Raw genomic sequence first — 14,003 nt, 5'->3', positions numbered from 1 at the left:
CAGTCTTTTCTTGATTTTCATGACTTTTTCAAGTTTGAATATCTCTCATTTTGCTTTTTTCTGATATTTTCTCATGATTAGACTTGGGTTATGGGTTTGGGGGAAGCATAGTACAGAGGTGAATGCTTTTCTTATGCATCATATCAGAGGGTACATGATTTCAAGATGACTTATAATTGAGGATGTTATCAGGACCACTAGACTTAGGTGGTACCTGCCAGGTTTATTCACTGTAAAGTTATTCTTTTTCTCTCTCAAATCTCTGTTAGCTAGAAACCCAACACTAAACCCAATACATGATCAAAATAAAACTCCACTTCCTGGAGGCAGGAATATCTAAATATCTTTATATATTATTTGTAATTTTTCTGTAATTTATTTTTCTGGTCAATGATTTATTTATGTAAGTATGGACTCATGGACATTTATTTTATTCTTTGGTTTATAATCTGGTATTTGGTTGTTTGTTTTGTTGCTCAATTTGTTAAAATTGTCTAGTTTAATCTCTGGGCTTATGATTCATTCAGTCTGTGTCTGTTTTAAGTAAATGAATGTCAAGTTGCTGTTTCTCCCTGCAGGTGCCTGTCACTCTCTAGAGTTCCTGTTGGTTGCTTGTCCTGCAACCTCAGTTTTAGGAAGGGTTTGAAAAAAGTCATTAATTTCCAACAACACTCTTTCCAGCTCTCTACATCTCTGAAGTCAATTGTAAAATGTTGATATCTGCCTTTCCTGCCTATCAGGAACACCTTTCCATTTATTCAGAAAAATGTTTCAGAAAAATACCTGGTAAAACATGATCTAAGAACTCACATGAAAATAATGGATGTATAATTACAATATAATTTTTGACTCATTGGTTCTATGTGCTTTGAAGTCTTTTCATCCAGGCTGGTGACATTAAAGAAAATAAAAATGGAGAGATTATTTCTTAGTTTCATTTCCATTCTCTCTCTTTGCATCACTTCCATTTGTCCCTCACTTGATGGAACCTATTACACACATGAGGACCACAACTCTTGGCTTGTTTTACACCCACCTTATCAATCATGCTTTTTTGCCTTACAGCAATATGCTCACTCCCTGCTTTGTCCACAGTGGAGAACACAGTAAATTATCTAAAACAGAAAGCTCACATTACTCCCATAAAGCACAGAAAACAAGCAGGGGGAATGTGCATGTAACACCCCCATCAAGCAGCCCTCGCAGAGAGGTATAACAGTAAATATCAATGGCGATAAAAAGTGAAGGCTTTTCAAACGGCCACACCTCCCAGGATCTTAGAAAGAAATGCAACGTGCATTTAGGACTCGAAGAGGTTTAAAGGTCAAAACACGTCAGAGAGAGTAGACCTAAAACCATCTTATAGATTTGAGCAATTACCTGAGGAAAAAACCCATTTCCTAATATACCTGACAGATGCTGAGGAAGTAGTAGGGAAATGTACCATCTTGTATGATAAAACACAATAAAAACGTATTCTGACAGGAGACCAATGACATTTAAATTGTAAAAAGCTGTTTTCATCTTTCTCTCCAGACAACATTAATTAGAAAGAGATCCATACCTATGGCGGGTATTATCCAAATGAACTGGATAATCCGCAGACCACTTGAATTAAAAAAAAAAAAAAACTTTTGTTTGTTGAGGGCTCAAATTATTTGTCAAAAAACAGAAAACTTAAGTTTCTCAATTGAATATTATCACAACATTAAATGATGATTCCAGAATCACTAGAATTGGAAAGGGAAGCAAAAAGTGTACTGTATATTAATGGCCTTCCTATTGTATCTTCAGCTTCTGCTGAAATAAGTAATGATTCAATAGGAGAGAAAGGGAATCTTTCGAAATCCCCAAGAGATCTGAGGAACCAGGAAAAATGTGATTTCCAGGTGGAATGAATAGAAAATTGACTAAGGTCTAGAAGACCCATGAGGGTGGAGGGATAGAGCTGTGGGGCGGATGGTGGGGAGGGGCCGTGGTCCAGCCTCCTCCTCTATTACTCCCTCCTCCACCCTCAAGAGCCCTTTGTGACCAGACCACAGCTCTATGATGTAGGCCTAGGACTTCAGTCCCCAAGTACACATCCTGTGTTCAGTTGCCTGAAGCCAGCAATGTGATTCAGATGATGGAGAATCCTCTCTTTTCTCTGAAAAGCACTTTTGATACTTGGCTGTACTCCAGTCGCACTTCCTGGGCGAGTGCCACCATCCTTGGCTTTCTGTGTGGACTGGGGCTCTATTTCCTGTTACTCTCCTACCTCCAGAATAATCTATCTTCACCACCTCCTAGGAAACATGGAAACATCACGAAGGTAAGGAACCCTTGGGCCAGACCCACAAGCACATGCTTCTCCCTTCTTTTCTATTATTATTTCCACTTTTCTGAATCAACTTCAGAGACTCCTGAAATGGGAAAGAATAGGACATCTACTCCTGAGAATAGGACGTCATCCCTCTAAGGGCAAGCCAGCCTGGGCAGGGGATAGAGTGAACGCTAGGATTTGTATCCAAAGATCTCAGACCAGTTGTCCAGGTGTGGTAGAGGACTCCAGGGCAAGTCTCACACACAGTGACCAGAGGTCGAGGACTGGATACTGAGTTCAATCTCAGCCAGAGGACAGGCCCATGAGCAATGGATCACCAGCTGTGAACACGTGTCTTGGATGAGGGCTGATCTGCTGGCAGTGCTGAGGCCCTGAGAGGCTCAGAGCAGGGGTTGGAGTGGCCCTGGCCTCGGGAAGCAGAGACCCACCTGTTGGAGCTCAGATGAACCCGTAGTTCAGAGAATGTGTGTGTTTCTTGAGCAGACGAACAGTGACATAAGAAATCCAGGGTGAATCTCACATTGAAAATCCTTCTTTATGTTCTTCAGAGAAGGAAAACAGAAAATATTTTTATCCTCTTTAAAAATGAGTGAAAGGAAAGAAAAACCACAGAGCTCTGTTAGTTAAATGTAAAAAGTCATATTATGTATGGACACTGAGTGTCTGATGCTTGTCTAGAGAGGGGAGAGTGAGAATTGGGTCCCAGGTCCTCGTTTTTTCTGTCTCTCAGCATCAGACGGAGTGGAGGGGGAAACACAAGGTTAAGATGAAAAACAGAGCTTTGAAAGGTAAGATGTGCCATTCAGCCCTGTGTGCCCCGAGGGTTAGGCCCCATCTCTCCCAGCCCTGAGGGCCCACTCCACAGGCTCCGAGGAGGCCAGTGGCAGGGCCTGTGCCTCAAGAAACAGAACCCTCAGGGAGGTTCCTGGGAAGGAGAGCAGAACCCAGATACTTCCCAGATTCCATGTGCACAATGAAGCAGTAAGGGGCCCGGAAAAGGGTGTGGCCCAGCAGGGGTGTGTGGGCTACAGTGGACCAATAGCGCCTGGATTGGGAGGTGGGACCTCCAGGTCCGACCGTGGACAAGTTGTTTAACTTTGCTCAGATTCCTCTGTGATGTGACCCCTGCCCATTGTCCCCCACAGGGAGGATGTGAGGGCAGCAAGGGGTAATGGATATGGAAGTACTTTGTAAATGATAAACCCTTCCATGAGCTTCGCCATCACTGTCAGGGATCATGTGGCCCTGGACGCTGGTGCTTGGGCTCCAATCTCCCAATGGTGTCCCCTTAAAGGGACACAGCACTCAGCCTCCTGTAAGACCCCCTAAGCCCTTGCCTTCACCACCATGACCCAGTCTGCTGTTTTCCAGTTTTCAGAGATTGCCTGGAAGACCTGGAAGAGGTTCGGGCCCTGACTTCACTTCTACAAAGGTAAAGAATCTTCCCCTTCTCTCCTGGGTTCTTCTTCCACCCAAAGCCTATGGTGTGACACCTGGGCTGCAGGCAGCCTGGGGCTGAGCTGGGAGGGGGAGCGCTGAGGGTGGGGTATGGCCAAAGCCCTGGGGTGAGGGACAGCAGGAGCACTGTGACGTCAGCATGGGGGCCGTGGAGGGCTGTGGGCCACAGGTGCCCACCCCTGCCTGGCCTGCCCAGCCCTCCTGGCCCTGGGGGCTCCTGGCTGCAGCTTGTGCCTCATGTCTCCTGAAGCCACCTGGGGAGGCTCCCTGACAAGGGCAGCTCTCATCAGCTCTCCTATCAAGACCCCCCTGGTGAGGTGTGCAGAGCAGCGTCTGCTGGAGCCCACCAGCCCTGCAGGGAACCTGCAGAAGAGGCTGTTCCTGCCACGTGCCCATCAGCTGCCCTGGCTCCTCTGACCCAGGGCTCTTTACCTGTGGCCTCCACCCTGTCAAAAGAACCTCAAGACCAATCCAACTTGAAGAAAATCACCCTTGACACTGTTGCAAAGAGTTCACCTCCAGGTAACTCTTTTTTGGCATCTACCATCGCAGCCATCTTGAGTCTTGGCCTCACATGCTATCCCATTTTGTTCCTGTCCTTCTGGTGGAAGACTACCAAGGCCTTGTTCTTCCCCACCTCATCACAGAGTGAGTCCCGGCAAGAACACCTGTCCCACCAGCCACCAGGGGCCCCGTTCCAGGAAGAGCCCACAGACAAGCAGGTAGAGACTGGTAGCCCCTCACTTGTCAACCCTGAAGTCCAGAAGCTGCTGGAGATTCTAATCACCAAGAAAGTAGAACTAAAGATTCATAAGGGGACAGAAAAGGATGGGTCATTCTCGGAACAAATGAGCTCAGACTACCACCTGAACACTTTAGGGAATGTGTGGAAATCACTGGGTGCTGAGCAGGACAACACAACCCCTCAATCTTTCTGGAACAGGAAAGACAAAACAGAGCAGCTACCCGGTCCTCGGCAGCTCTTACACTCCGAGGTCTTGAGGGACCACTTGGAACTGACATACACCCAGCTCTACTGGGGTCACCCCTCTCTGCACAGCGAGTCCCTGGTGGCTACTAGGAGCTCTACTCAACAGCAGGCACCCTTTGTTTTATTCAGTGGAGTTTCTAATGGCTTTCCAGCTTCAATTCAACCTAGAAAACCTTTAGGTCCTTCCCAGGTCGCAGTCTTGCCCTGCCCGGGGGTCCCACCCCAGCCTTTCACTCAAAACTTGCCTCTGTGCCAGTCCCCACCTCTGGCTCAGATCCAGGCCCAGCTCTACCTCCCATCTTCTCTCCCATTCAGACCACTTTATTCTCCACCCCAGATGAGTACCTGTGGACTAGATTGTCCTACATTTCAGAACAAGACACCATATTTTATCCCAACTGAAACTCAATGTCTGAAATGCCCCTTGTTGCAGAAGCAACTGAAAAGTGGGAAGCCTTCATCCTCTGTGGTCAAAAGATCTCAGAAAGGCTTTAGCCAACTCAGTCTCAACCTTCCCCAAGAGAGGGGGCGCTCTCAGGCCCAAAGGTCAGTTTCTATTCATCATGAGGACTTAATTGGCCCTGATCTCCAGAAGCAACATCTTCAAAAGAGGCTCATCAAAGATCAAACCAAGAGGGGCCTGTGCCTCAGTATCCACCTGTCTCTGTCTCTGGAATTGAGTTCCTCTCAGTGCCAATTTTTAAGGACTTATCAGGCACAGGGCAAGCAGGGACCCTGGCAGCCCTCTGCTTTTACAGGCAAAAGGAGACTGGACCCACAGAAGATAAGGTCCAGGCGCCCTAGGAGATCCCATAGGAAGGGTCAAATGCAATTTCAACCAGGGAAGGATTTCGGCAAGGGTCTAAGGCCATGTCTGAGGAGGATCTCAAAAGCTTCCTCCAGGGCCAGGCTCCCAGGGAAGTTTCTGCAAAGAAACTCTGAAAAGGAGTCAGAAAGATACCTGATGAGGCCCTTGATGAGTGACTCTGGAAACTGTTTACCCAGTAGCCCAGAGAAGAAACATCTAGAAAAAATCTTGAAAGCCCATTTGAGCACAAAGTCGACGCAGATTAATCAAGGTTTGATCCCTGTGATTGTGCGTCAATCCTGGCTTGCTGCCAACTGTGTTTATTCTAAGCCCCACCCTCACGAGGAAATCAGAAATCCAGCACCCTTGAAGTCTTGGAAACCCTGTGTAAACTCCTCCCGTACGCTTTCCTTCCTCAGTCCAAGCATTCGGCAGACGCTGGAAGCACATATTATAAGGTGGCGGGTAAGGCACAGGTGGGGCCTACCCAAACAGGTCTTTGAGCCCATAAATCTCAAGCCATGTGGGGCTCAACCCTTGTCCTCTCCAAGGTCCACCTTTTCCCCCTCTGCCACCTGGCAATCTGGGGCACACTCAAAAGCCAACTTTGCTAATAAGTTCTTGGGAAAACCTCAGCCCCATCAGGGAATGAAAGTGATAACAAAAGCAACAGTTCCCACCCTGGTGAGTCCCCTCCCTGTTCCCTCACCTAAGCATACAGAAATCCAGAGGGCCCTGGGAAAGACTTCACCTGGTGACAGGTATGGGCCCTCAGAGGCCCCTCTGACTGGACAGGAGGGCAGACTGCCTTATCAGATGCCCACAGTCAACCTCATGGGCAGAAGCTGGGAGAATGGGACTGTCTTGGGGTTTCCAGCCGCTAGGAAAACCCTGTCACTACCAACAAAGTCAGTTGCCCAACATCCAAAGGAGCCATGCCTTAAAACACAGGTGGCTCAAGGCCGTGCCACTGGTGAGCTCCTTCAAGACTCTCACACTGATGTGCTCCTTCCTGCAGACATCTTGGCTTCTCATAGGTCTCTTTCCAGTTCCCAGAGGGAACATGCTAGTGAGGATGCGCCAGCTTTCCAGGTGGTGCCACATGACCTCAACGTGAGTGAACAGAGCAGCCAGGGGCAGCAGAAATTCAGAAAACCAAAACTTAAGGACTCATTTAAGAGCCAGAGTGAGATGTCTGTCCCAACTGAGGAGTGGAGGGGCTTTAAGAGGCTCCAACCTGGAAAGCATGAAGAAATGAGGAGCAGCCAGGGACAAGAGGAACCCAGGAAACCAAAAATTAGGGACCTGTGTAAGGGCCAGTTTGCCTCAGCTGATGAGGGGGTGGTCTGTGAGAGGCTCGAACTAGAAGAGGATGAAGAAATGAACAGCCAGAGCAAGATGTCTGCCCCAACTGAGGAGCGGAGGGACTTTAAGGGGCCCCAACCGAAAGAGCATGAAGAAATGAAGGGCCAGAGGGAGGTGCTCACATCAGCTGAGGAGTGGAGGGGTTTCACGAAGCCCCAACCAGGACAGCATGAAGAAACAAGAAGCCAGAGCGAGACGCTTGCCCCAGCTGAGGAGTGCAGGAGCGTTAGGAGACTGCAACCAGGAGAACACGAAGAAACGAGAAGCAACCAAGGACAACAGGAACCCAGGAAAGCAAAGGTTAGGGACCCGTGTAAGGGCCAGTTTGCCTCAAATGCTGATGGGGAGGTCTGTGAGAGGCTCAAACCAGAAGAGGATGAAGAAATGAACAGCCAGAGCAAGATGTTTGCCCCAACTGATGAGAGGGAGGACGATTGGAGCTCCAAACCGGGAGAGTATGAAGAAAGGTCTTCAGGACTAAAGGCTTCTCAAGCAAGTGGGATGAGCCACGCTTCTCAGGTCAGGGAAAGAGGAGAGTCCCTTGGGAGCAAACACCCCCAGCTCTCGCCAGAGAAGAGAGAGCTTTCACCAGAAAGCCAAAAATGGACAAGGCACTTTCTGCAGTATCTTAGCCGCAATAAAAAAGGCAAAGGAACAGAAGAATCCCTTCAAAAAGGCAAGCCTGTATCAGCCACTGCTCACCACCAGGAACCAATCAAAGGCAAATCTGGTGTAGAGAGCAGGGCTATTGATCCTCGGGCGATTGGAACAGCTGTTGGACAGGTCCTAGTAGACAAACTGGGGCTTCACCAAGGACTCTGTGCCTCAGAGTTAAATCAGCACCCAGAACAGCTCCAGGCCCCAGCAGAGGGGCATTCCCACTACCACAGGGTTCTCTCCTCTTCAGAACAGAGAAGAGTGTTGAAAAATACAGCCTACAGTCACCAAGCCACCCCCAAGGACCACAGCTACCTTAACAACAGCAGGCATACCAGAGGCAGGGGCGACAAGTTGGCCTTCCCACCCAGGGAACTGGAGTCCCCAGTCAGACCCTGCCAGCATAGACCAAGGGTGGCAGGTGACTCAGGCCACCTGCGCCATCATCCAACATGTCCTCGAAAATGTGTTCCCTCTGGTCAACCAGAGCGTGCTTCTCATGCCTCTCCTGGTAGGAAAGCAGTGCAAGAAAAAGCTCAGTTCATGCAAGGAAAACCTGCTTCTTCTCATGTTAACACATTGTCTATGTGTTAATGGCTTCTTCCTACCACAATTTTTGTTTCCCAAAATAAATGTTTCTTCTCATGAGAGGTGGTGGCCTCTGTCTGTGCCCTGCTGGGGGGAAGGGAAGGGATCAGGGTCCACTCTTCCCAGGTGCCTGCTTTGGCTTCCAGATGGGATGGGGCCATGGAGGGAGGTTGATCCCAGCGTGGAATACCCATCCTCACCTCAATTCCCTCACTGCATTTAAGTTTCCATAATAGCAGCATTACAGAAACAAGCAACAGCATTCAGGACGTGTCAAGGTGAACTAAACCTAAAGACCTCCCCCTTCTCAGGAACCGGGTCAGTCCTCTCCTGCTCTCTCTCTACCTTGAACTTGTGGGACTGTAGGGGAGGGGTCTGCAGAGGCTGAAATTCCCCTCAGGCTCCAGAAAGTGTCAGAGACAAGTTCACATGTCAGAATAAGGAGGGGAGTTTGGGGGCAGTGCTAGCCCAGAGTCCAGACGTGGCAGAAACCTTGCCCCCATGTCTTGGTGGGGATAGATGATGCCTGCCCTGGAAGCTCCTTCTCTCCCCGATGGAGCTGGGATTGAGGTGGGCCGGGAGCGTCACCCGTCCTCTGTCCTTCTCACACTCTGGAGCAGCGGTGAGGAGGAGGACCACACACTCCCAGGTCTGAGGGTGTGAGGTGACGAGCATGGAGGCCGCCGAGGGCCGTCCACCCCTGCCCCGGAGGAGAGGACAGCCCTACTCACAGTGCTCACCGTCCCCTGGGGAACGAGCAGGGGTGTGACTGTGTGTGCAGTCACCTCACTGTCTGTCATGTGCCCCTAGGGTGGGATGCAGGGGAAGGAGGCAAGTGGCAGAGGCGCCCATAAATGGCGCAGTGACCAAGGAGCCCCTGGCGTCCCACCACCGTGTACAGGCCCAGAGAAAAGAAGTCAGGGGCCAGTGGCTCATGGTGGCCCCAGCCCAGACTCTCCCCCTACTCCAGCTCCCAGAGCCCAGACAGAGGGAAGGCCCCTGGAGCTCCTCCACAGACGGCCAGGCTCCCAGAGGCCGTGGAGCCCCCAAGCAGGGAAGGTTCACTTCCCCACAATGTATTTAATCAACTTTCACAGGACTGGGAGCTCACGACAGACTCGCGGTCTGTGACCTTTACCTACACGCGTGGCCCAAGGAGGCCCCCAGGGGACAAGTGGGACTTAACAGGCTCAGGGACTGTGCTGGGGTCGTAGCAAGTCTCACCTGCTGTCAGCCTTGCTCACCCCAGAGCCTGGAGGGGGAAGAGGCCAGCAGACAGGATGTGTCACCCAGCGGGCGGGAAGTGACCTGCGGAGAACGAGGGTGCCGTCAGCTTTCCTCCCCGGCCCGTCCACACGGGAAACCAGGGAGACAGGAGCAATTCTACAGAGCAATCTGGGGCTCTGTGTCACAGTCACTCCCGTGCTGCAGAGTCCTGCTCCAGGAGGGTCCCCTGATCCAGGTGACAGCTTGAATGGCCCTGCCCTACGCCTGTCAGGACCCCAACATGCGGGACCAGGACCTGCTGAGGGGGAGCGCCCACAGGCCTGCTTGTGCTGTGGTTTCTCCCTGGAGCCAGGTCTCACCTCTGGGCCCCCTCCTCCGGGGCAGACACAGCACTGGGGGCACAGCCAGGGGCCCTGGGAGGGGCTGGGACCCAGAGCACAGAACAACCTCCAGAGCTCAGGAGAGGCTGGCACAGAGCGGGGCCCCTGAGCCTGACTGCTGCCGGGTCCTCTCAGGGGCACCAAGAGGTGAGTGCTGGGTTTGAGGGTGCTGGACGCCCAACGCACCTGTCGGGAGAAGTGACACAGAGGGACACTGACAGAACAGCAAGAAACAAGAAGCTGCAAGTCCCTTTGCCCTTCTCCTTCTGTGAGGTGCAGAAAGGCCAGCAATGGAGGGCCCCCCACTAAGAGTCCCCACAGGGGGACCCACACTGACCCCACACGGGGACCCACACTGATTCCACACAGGGACCCACACTCACCCCACATGGGGACACACACTGATTCCACACGGGGACCCACGCTCACCCCACATGGGGACACACACTCACCCCACACGGGGACCCGCACTCACCCCACACGGGGACCCACACTGACCCAACACCAGGACACACACTGATTCCACATGGGGAGCCGCACTCATCCCACACGGGGACCCACACTCACCCCACACGGGGACCCACACTCACCCCACACGGGGACCCACACTGATTCCACACGGGGACCCACACTGGTTCCACACGGGGACCCGCACTCATCCCACACGGGGACCCACACTCACCCCACACGGGGACCCACACTCACCCCACACGGGGACCCACACTGATTCCACACGGGGACCCACACTGATTCCACACGGGGACCCACACTCACCCCACATGGGGACCCACACTGATTCCACACGGGGACCCACACTCACCCCACATGGGGACCCACACTGATACCACACGGGGACCCACACTCACCCCACACGGGGACCCGCACTCACCCCACACGGGGACCCACACTCACCCCACACGGGGACCCACACTGACCCAACACCGGGACCCACACTGATTCCACATGGGGAGCCGCACTCATCCCACACGGGGACCCACACTCACCCCACACGGGGACCCACACTCACCCCACACGGGGACCCACACTGATTCCACACGGGGACCCACACTCACCCTACACGGGGACCCACACTCACCCCACACGGGGACCCACACTCACCCCACACGGGGACCCACACTGATTCCACACGGGGACCCACACTCACCCCACACGGGGACCCACACTCACCCCACACAGGGACCTCTCAGAGATAATACATAGACTTCACAGAGACCTCTCACAGGAGCCTTATACAGAGCCCTCGTTGAGAAGAGAAATCTCAAGGGACCTGCACACAGTTCCATGCAGTCCACACACAGGCGCCCAGCGCCCCAGCAAGACCACAGAGACCCTTCAAACAGCGGCCTGACACCCACTCAAATGAGCCTGAGCCACCAGCCAGCTCTGAGTGGATCCCAAGCCATGTAGCAAACTGAAGGTGCAGGAGGAGATCAGTACCAGTGCCCCCAGAGAAAATTCCTGTGTAGTTTTTAATTACTTCTGAAAAAGAAGAATTACAGATTCCCCATGAAAACCCACAAAATCCTTTCCTTCACAGGTTTTAGTTAGCTTGAGCTCTGACTCACAGTTGAAAGAATGACAGACTTTGAAAAGAAGCAAAACTCTGCCAGCATCTAATGAGGGAAAAATCTTTGTCCAATTTTAAATATCGTTCAGTCAAATGGCATCAGGGGGTCACATGCTTTGTTTTGCTGGGGACAACTTCCTGCACTCAAAGTGTCTTCTCTCCTTTGGAAACATGATGTAGAGAGGCCTACAGCAAGTGGGATCCATGGTGAAATGAACCAGCAAAGAGGCATCTAACCCCTACTTCCTAGCTGTGCAAATGGCGTGGGATTTCGCACAGAATAGCTTGTGCCAGGTTTGTGAGGTTTGCTTTATTTTTCAATGACGTGAGCCACCTTATCAGACACACGAAGCTTATTCACAAATGTGACAGATTTTTGGCAATATCTCTATTACATTATCTGGCATATTCGTACTTAACTGCCTAATATTAAATGATATTGTTTATTTTACTCCTTTTAAAATACAGTAGTACAGTCAAGATGGTTGTATGGTATGCATGTCTCTAGAACGTGAAAAAATCCTAATGTTCACCTGTGATAACTTAAACTTCTGAACCATTTAGAAGAATTCATATTTTATATAATTATAAGAAACGTGCATTTTCCAAGACTCAGGAAATTTATATTTTATTTATTTATTATAGGGCTACAAAAAGGATACATTGCTTAAAAGAATTTTGAAATCTTAGAAAATATGTCACTTAATTGGTGCTTGAAATATATATTACCTCATATCGCTTGGCAATTGGCATTTTAACATCTGTTAAAGAAAGTATATCTTTAATCAGCATTTCTATTATAATAATAATAGAGGTCTCACTGTCTGCCTAATACTTTCCAAATTTTGCACTCAGTTGAGACTACATATTTCTCATTGGTCATAAATTCTGTTGCCCTTTACATGGTAAAAACTGGATAATGTACAGATGTCAAGTATTATGTCTGGTTAAGTCTCTCAGGTCACTCTGTGGGGTAACAGTGTCATGGTCCTTTCTCTCAAAAGAGAGGAGTGAGCTGATGTGAGGGCCCTGTGTATTTTCTTTAATTAAGAAAAACAAATATTCAGGCTGTAAAATATTTTACAAAATCATAACTATTAATTTTTTGAAATGTGCTCCCTTTGTGACATTTTCTTATGTTACTGAATCACAGAACTTTGGAAAGTAGCCACAGATGTCCTCTAATAGCCAATCAATAGTATTTACTAACTAGACTAGCTCATCGTTTTCCTATAGATACCCACAACTACAACATCTCACATTCATGAAAATGACACTCTCTTCTTGGAAGTTTAAGCCAATATTTCTAAACCATGTGTTTGAGATAAAACTAAATTCTAGTAAGAGGCATTATAAAATAATGTAATTCCCAACAAAATATATGAGGATTTAGGAAATACTGGCATCTTTCATAGGAAAACACAGTTGCCTCATCTCATCCTGATAACAAGAAATTTGAGTGACACAGCTCTTTGGTCTAAGCATTTGTGTGTGTGTGTGTGCTTTAGCTGGTCCTCTGGATGGGATGCATTAACATTCTTTTTTTAAGATTTGTGGGCTAGAATATTTTTACATAAGTGATGCATAGGATATGCGGTTTATAAATTAGGCTCTATGGCCATTCTCATCCCTCATGGAATGGAACATGAGGGTAAACAGAACAACCGGCACAAACAGTTTCTGGAAAAACCATTACATTTCCTTGAACTTTCCCAGTAGAAGAAAAAAGGTGGGGACTTCAGGTAGGCAGCTGAGATACATTTGCCCCACAAATAAGTACATAAATTTTAGTCTATTAAAACTGGAAGGACTCCCCCAAAGCTATCTGATGAAAGGATTTGCAAAGAGTAGATCAAGAAGGACAGGCAGGTCTAGGGTCTGCTGGCCACGGCCAGGATACCACCTAGAAGATCTGTCCATAATTGAAGGAGGAACTACAACTTGGCCAAAGTGATGGGTGCTGCTCCTTCCCTCTATTTACTCCTAGATGACCCTGCCTTTCACCACCCTACACCCTATAGCCCTCCTTCATTGTCTGTCTGGGGACTTACTGCGGACTTTAGATGAAGGAGATTAGGTGAGGAAGAAGAAGAGGAGAAGGAGGAGAGCAGGAGTGGGGAGGGAACAGGAGAAGGAGGATGATGAAGGAAAGTCATTACCAAAAAATGACTGTGGCCTATTCTGTAGTCTGGTCACCTAATGAACAAATGGGGACCCTGAGACAGAGAGGGATTCCCCAAACCATACAGATATTCGCTTTCCACAACTGACGCAGACCAAATGCTTCCTCTGCTACATCATATAACCTGTGTGAAAGAATCCTTTTCATGGATCATCCAGATGATAAACCTAGTGTAAATTATTTCCACCACCACGAGGTTATGGCACGTATTACTGTTTTAGCAAAAAAAAAAAAAAAAAAAAAATTCACTTTGCCACTTAAAGTATATAAGAGTATACTCCCCTTCTTTGATAACAGTCTGTTATTTTTCATCATAACATGGCTTAAAAGGAAAAGAATAACAAGAGAAAGAAACTTCCAGGAAAAACAATGCAATGTAGTGTGATCCACATCCACTTCTCTGGATAGAACTCCATCATGAAAAACATTAACTCTC

The 14,003-nt window shown here is 49.1% G+C and overlaps 1 protein-coding gene across 1 annotated transcript; it reads left to right on the top strand.

Annotated features, from left to right (window-relative positions):
• Positions 1-1,121: 1,121 nt before the first annotated feature.
• LOC118897251 (spermatogenesis-associated protein 31E1-like) lies at positions 1,122-9,388 on the top strand. The gene is made up of 4 exons (XM_036856286.1): positions 1,122-2,311; positions 3,054-3,111; positions 3,695-3,755; positions 4,032-9,388. Exons 1-4 carry the CDS (start codon positions 2,123-2,125, stop codon positions 8,194-8,196), a joined length of 4,473 nt encoding a protein of 1,490 aa, XP_036712181.1. The 5' UTR covers positions 1,122-2,122; the 3' UTR covers positions 8,197-9,388.
• The last annotated feature ends 4,615 nt before the right edge of the window (positions 9,389-14,003 follow it).

Source organism: Balaenoptera musculus, chromosome 6 (assembly GCF_009873245.2).
Source record: "Balaenoptera musculus isolate JJ_BM4_2016_0621 chromosome 6, mBalMus1.pri.v3, whole genome shotgun sequence".
Taxonomy (NCBI): Eukaryota; Metazoa; Chordata; class Mammalia; order Artiodactyla; family Balaenopteridae; genus Balaenoptera; species Balaenoptera musculus.
This window is presented reverse-complemented; position numbering and strand designations above follow the sequence as displayed.

Excerpts from the sequence above, each read along its gene's own strand:
- LOC118897251 (XM_036856286.1), top strand. The coding sequence starts at position 2,123 with ATGATGGAGAATCCTCTCTTTTCTCTGAAAAGCACTTTTGATACTTGG. Across the intron at positions 3,112-3,694 it reads GAAAAACAGAGCTTTGAAAG|TTTTCAGAGATTGCCTGGAA; the intron begins GTAAGATGTGCC and ends GCTGTTTTCCAG. Across the intron at positions 3,756-4,031 it reads CTGACTTCACTTCTACAAAG|CCACCTGGGGAGGCTCCCTG; the intron begins GTAAAGAATCTT and ends TGTCTCCTGAAG.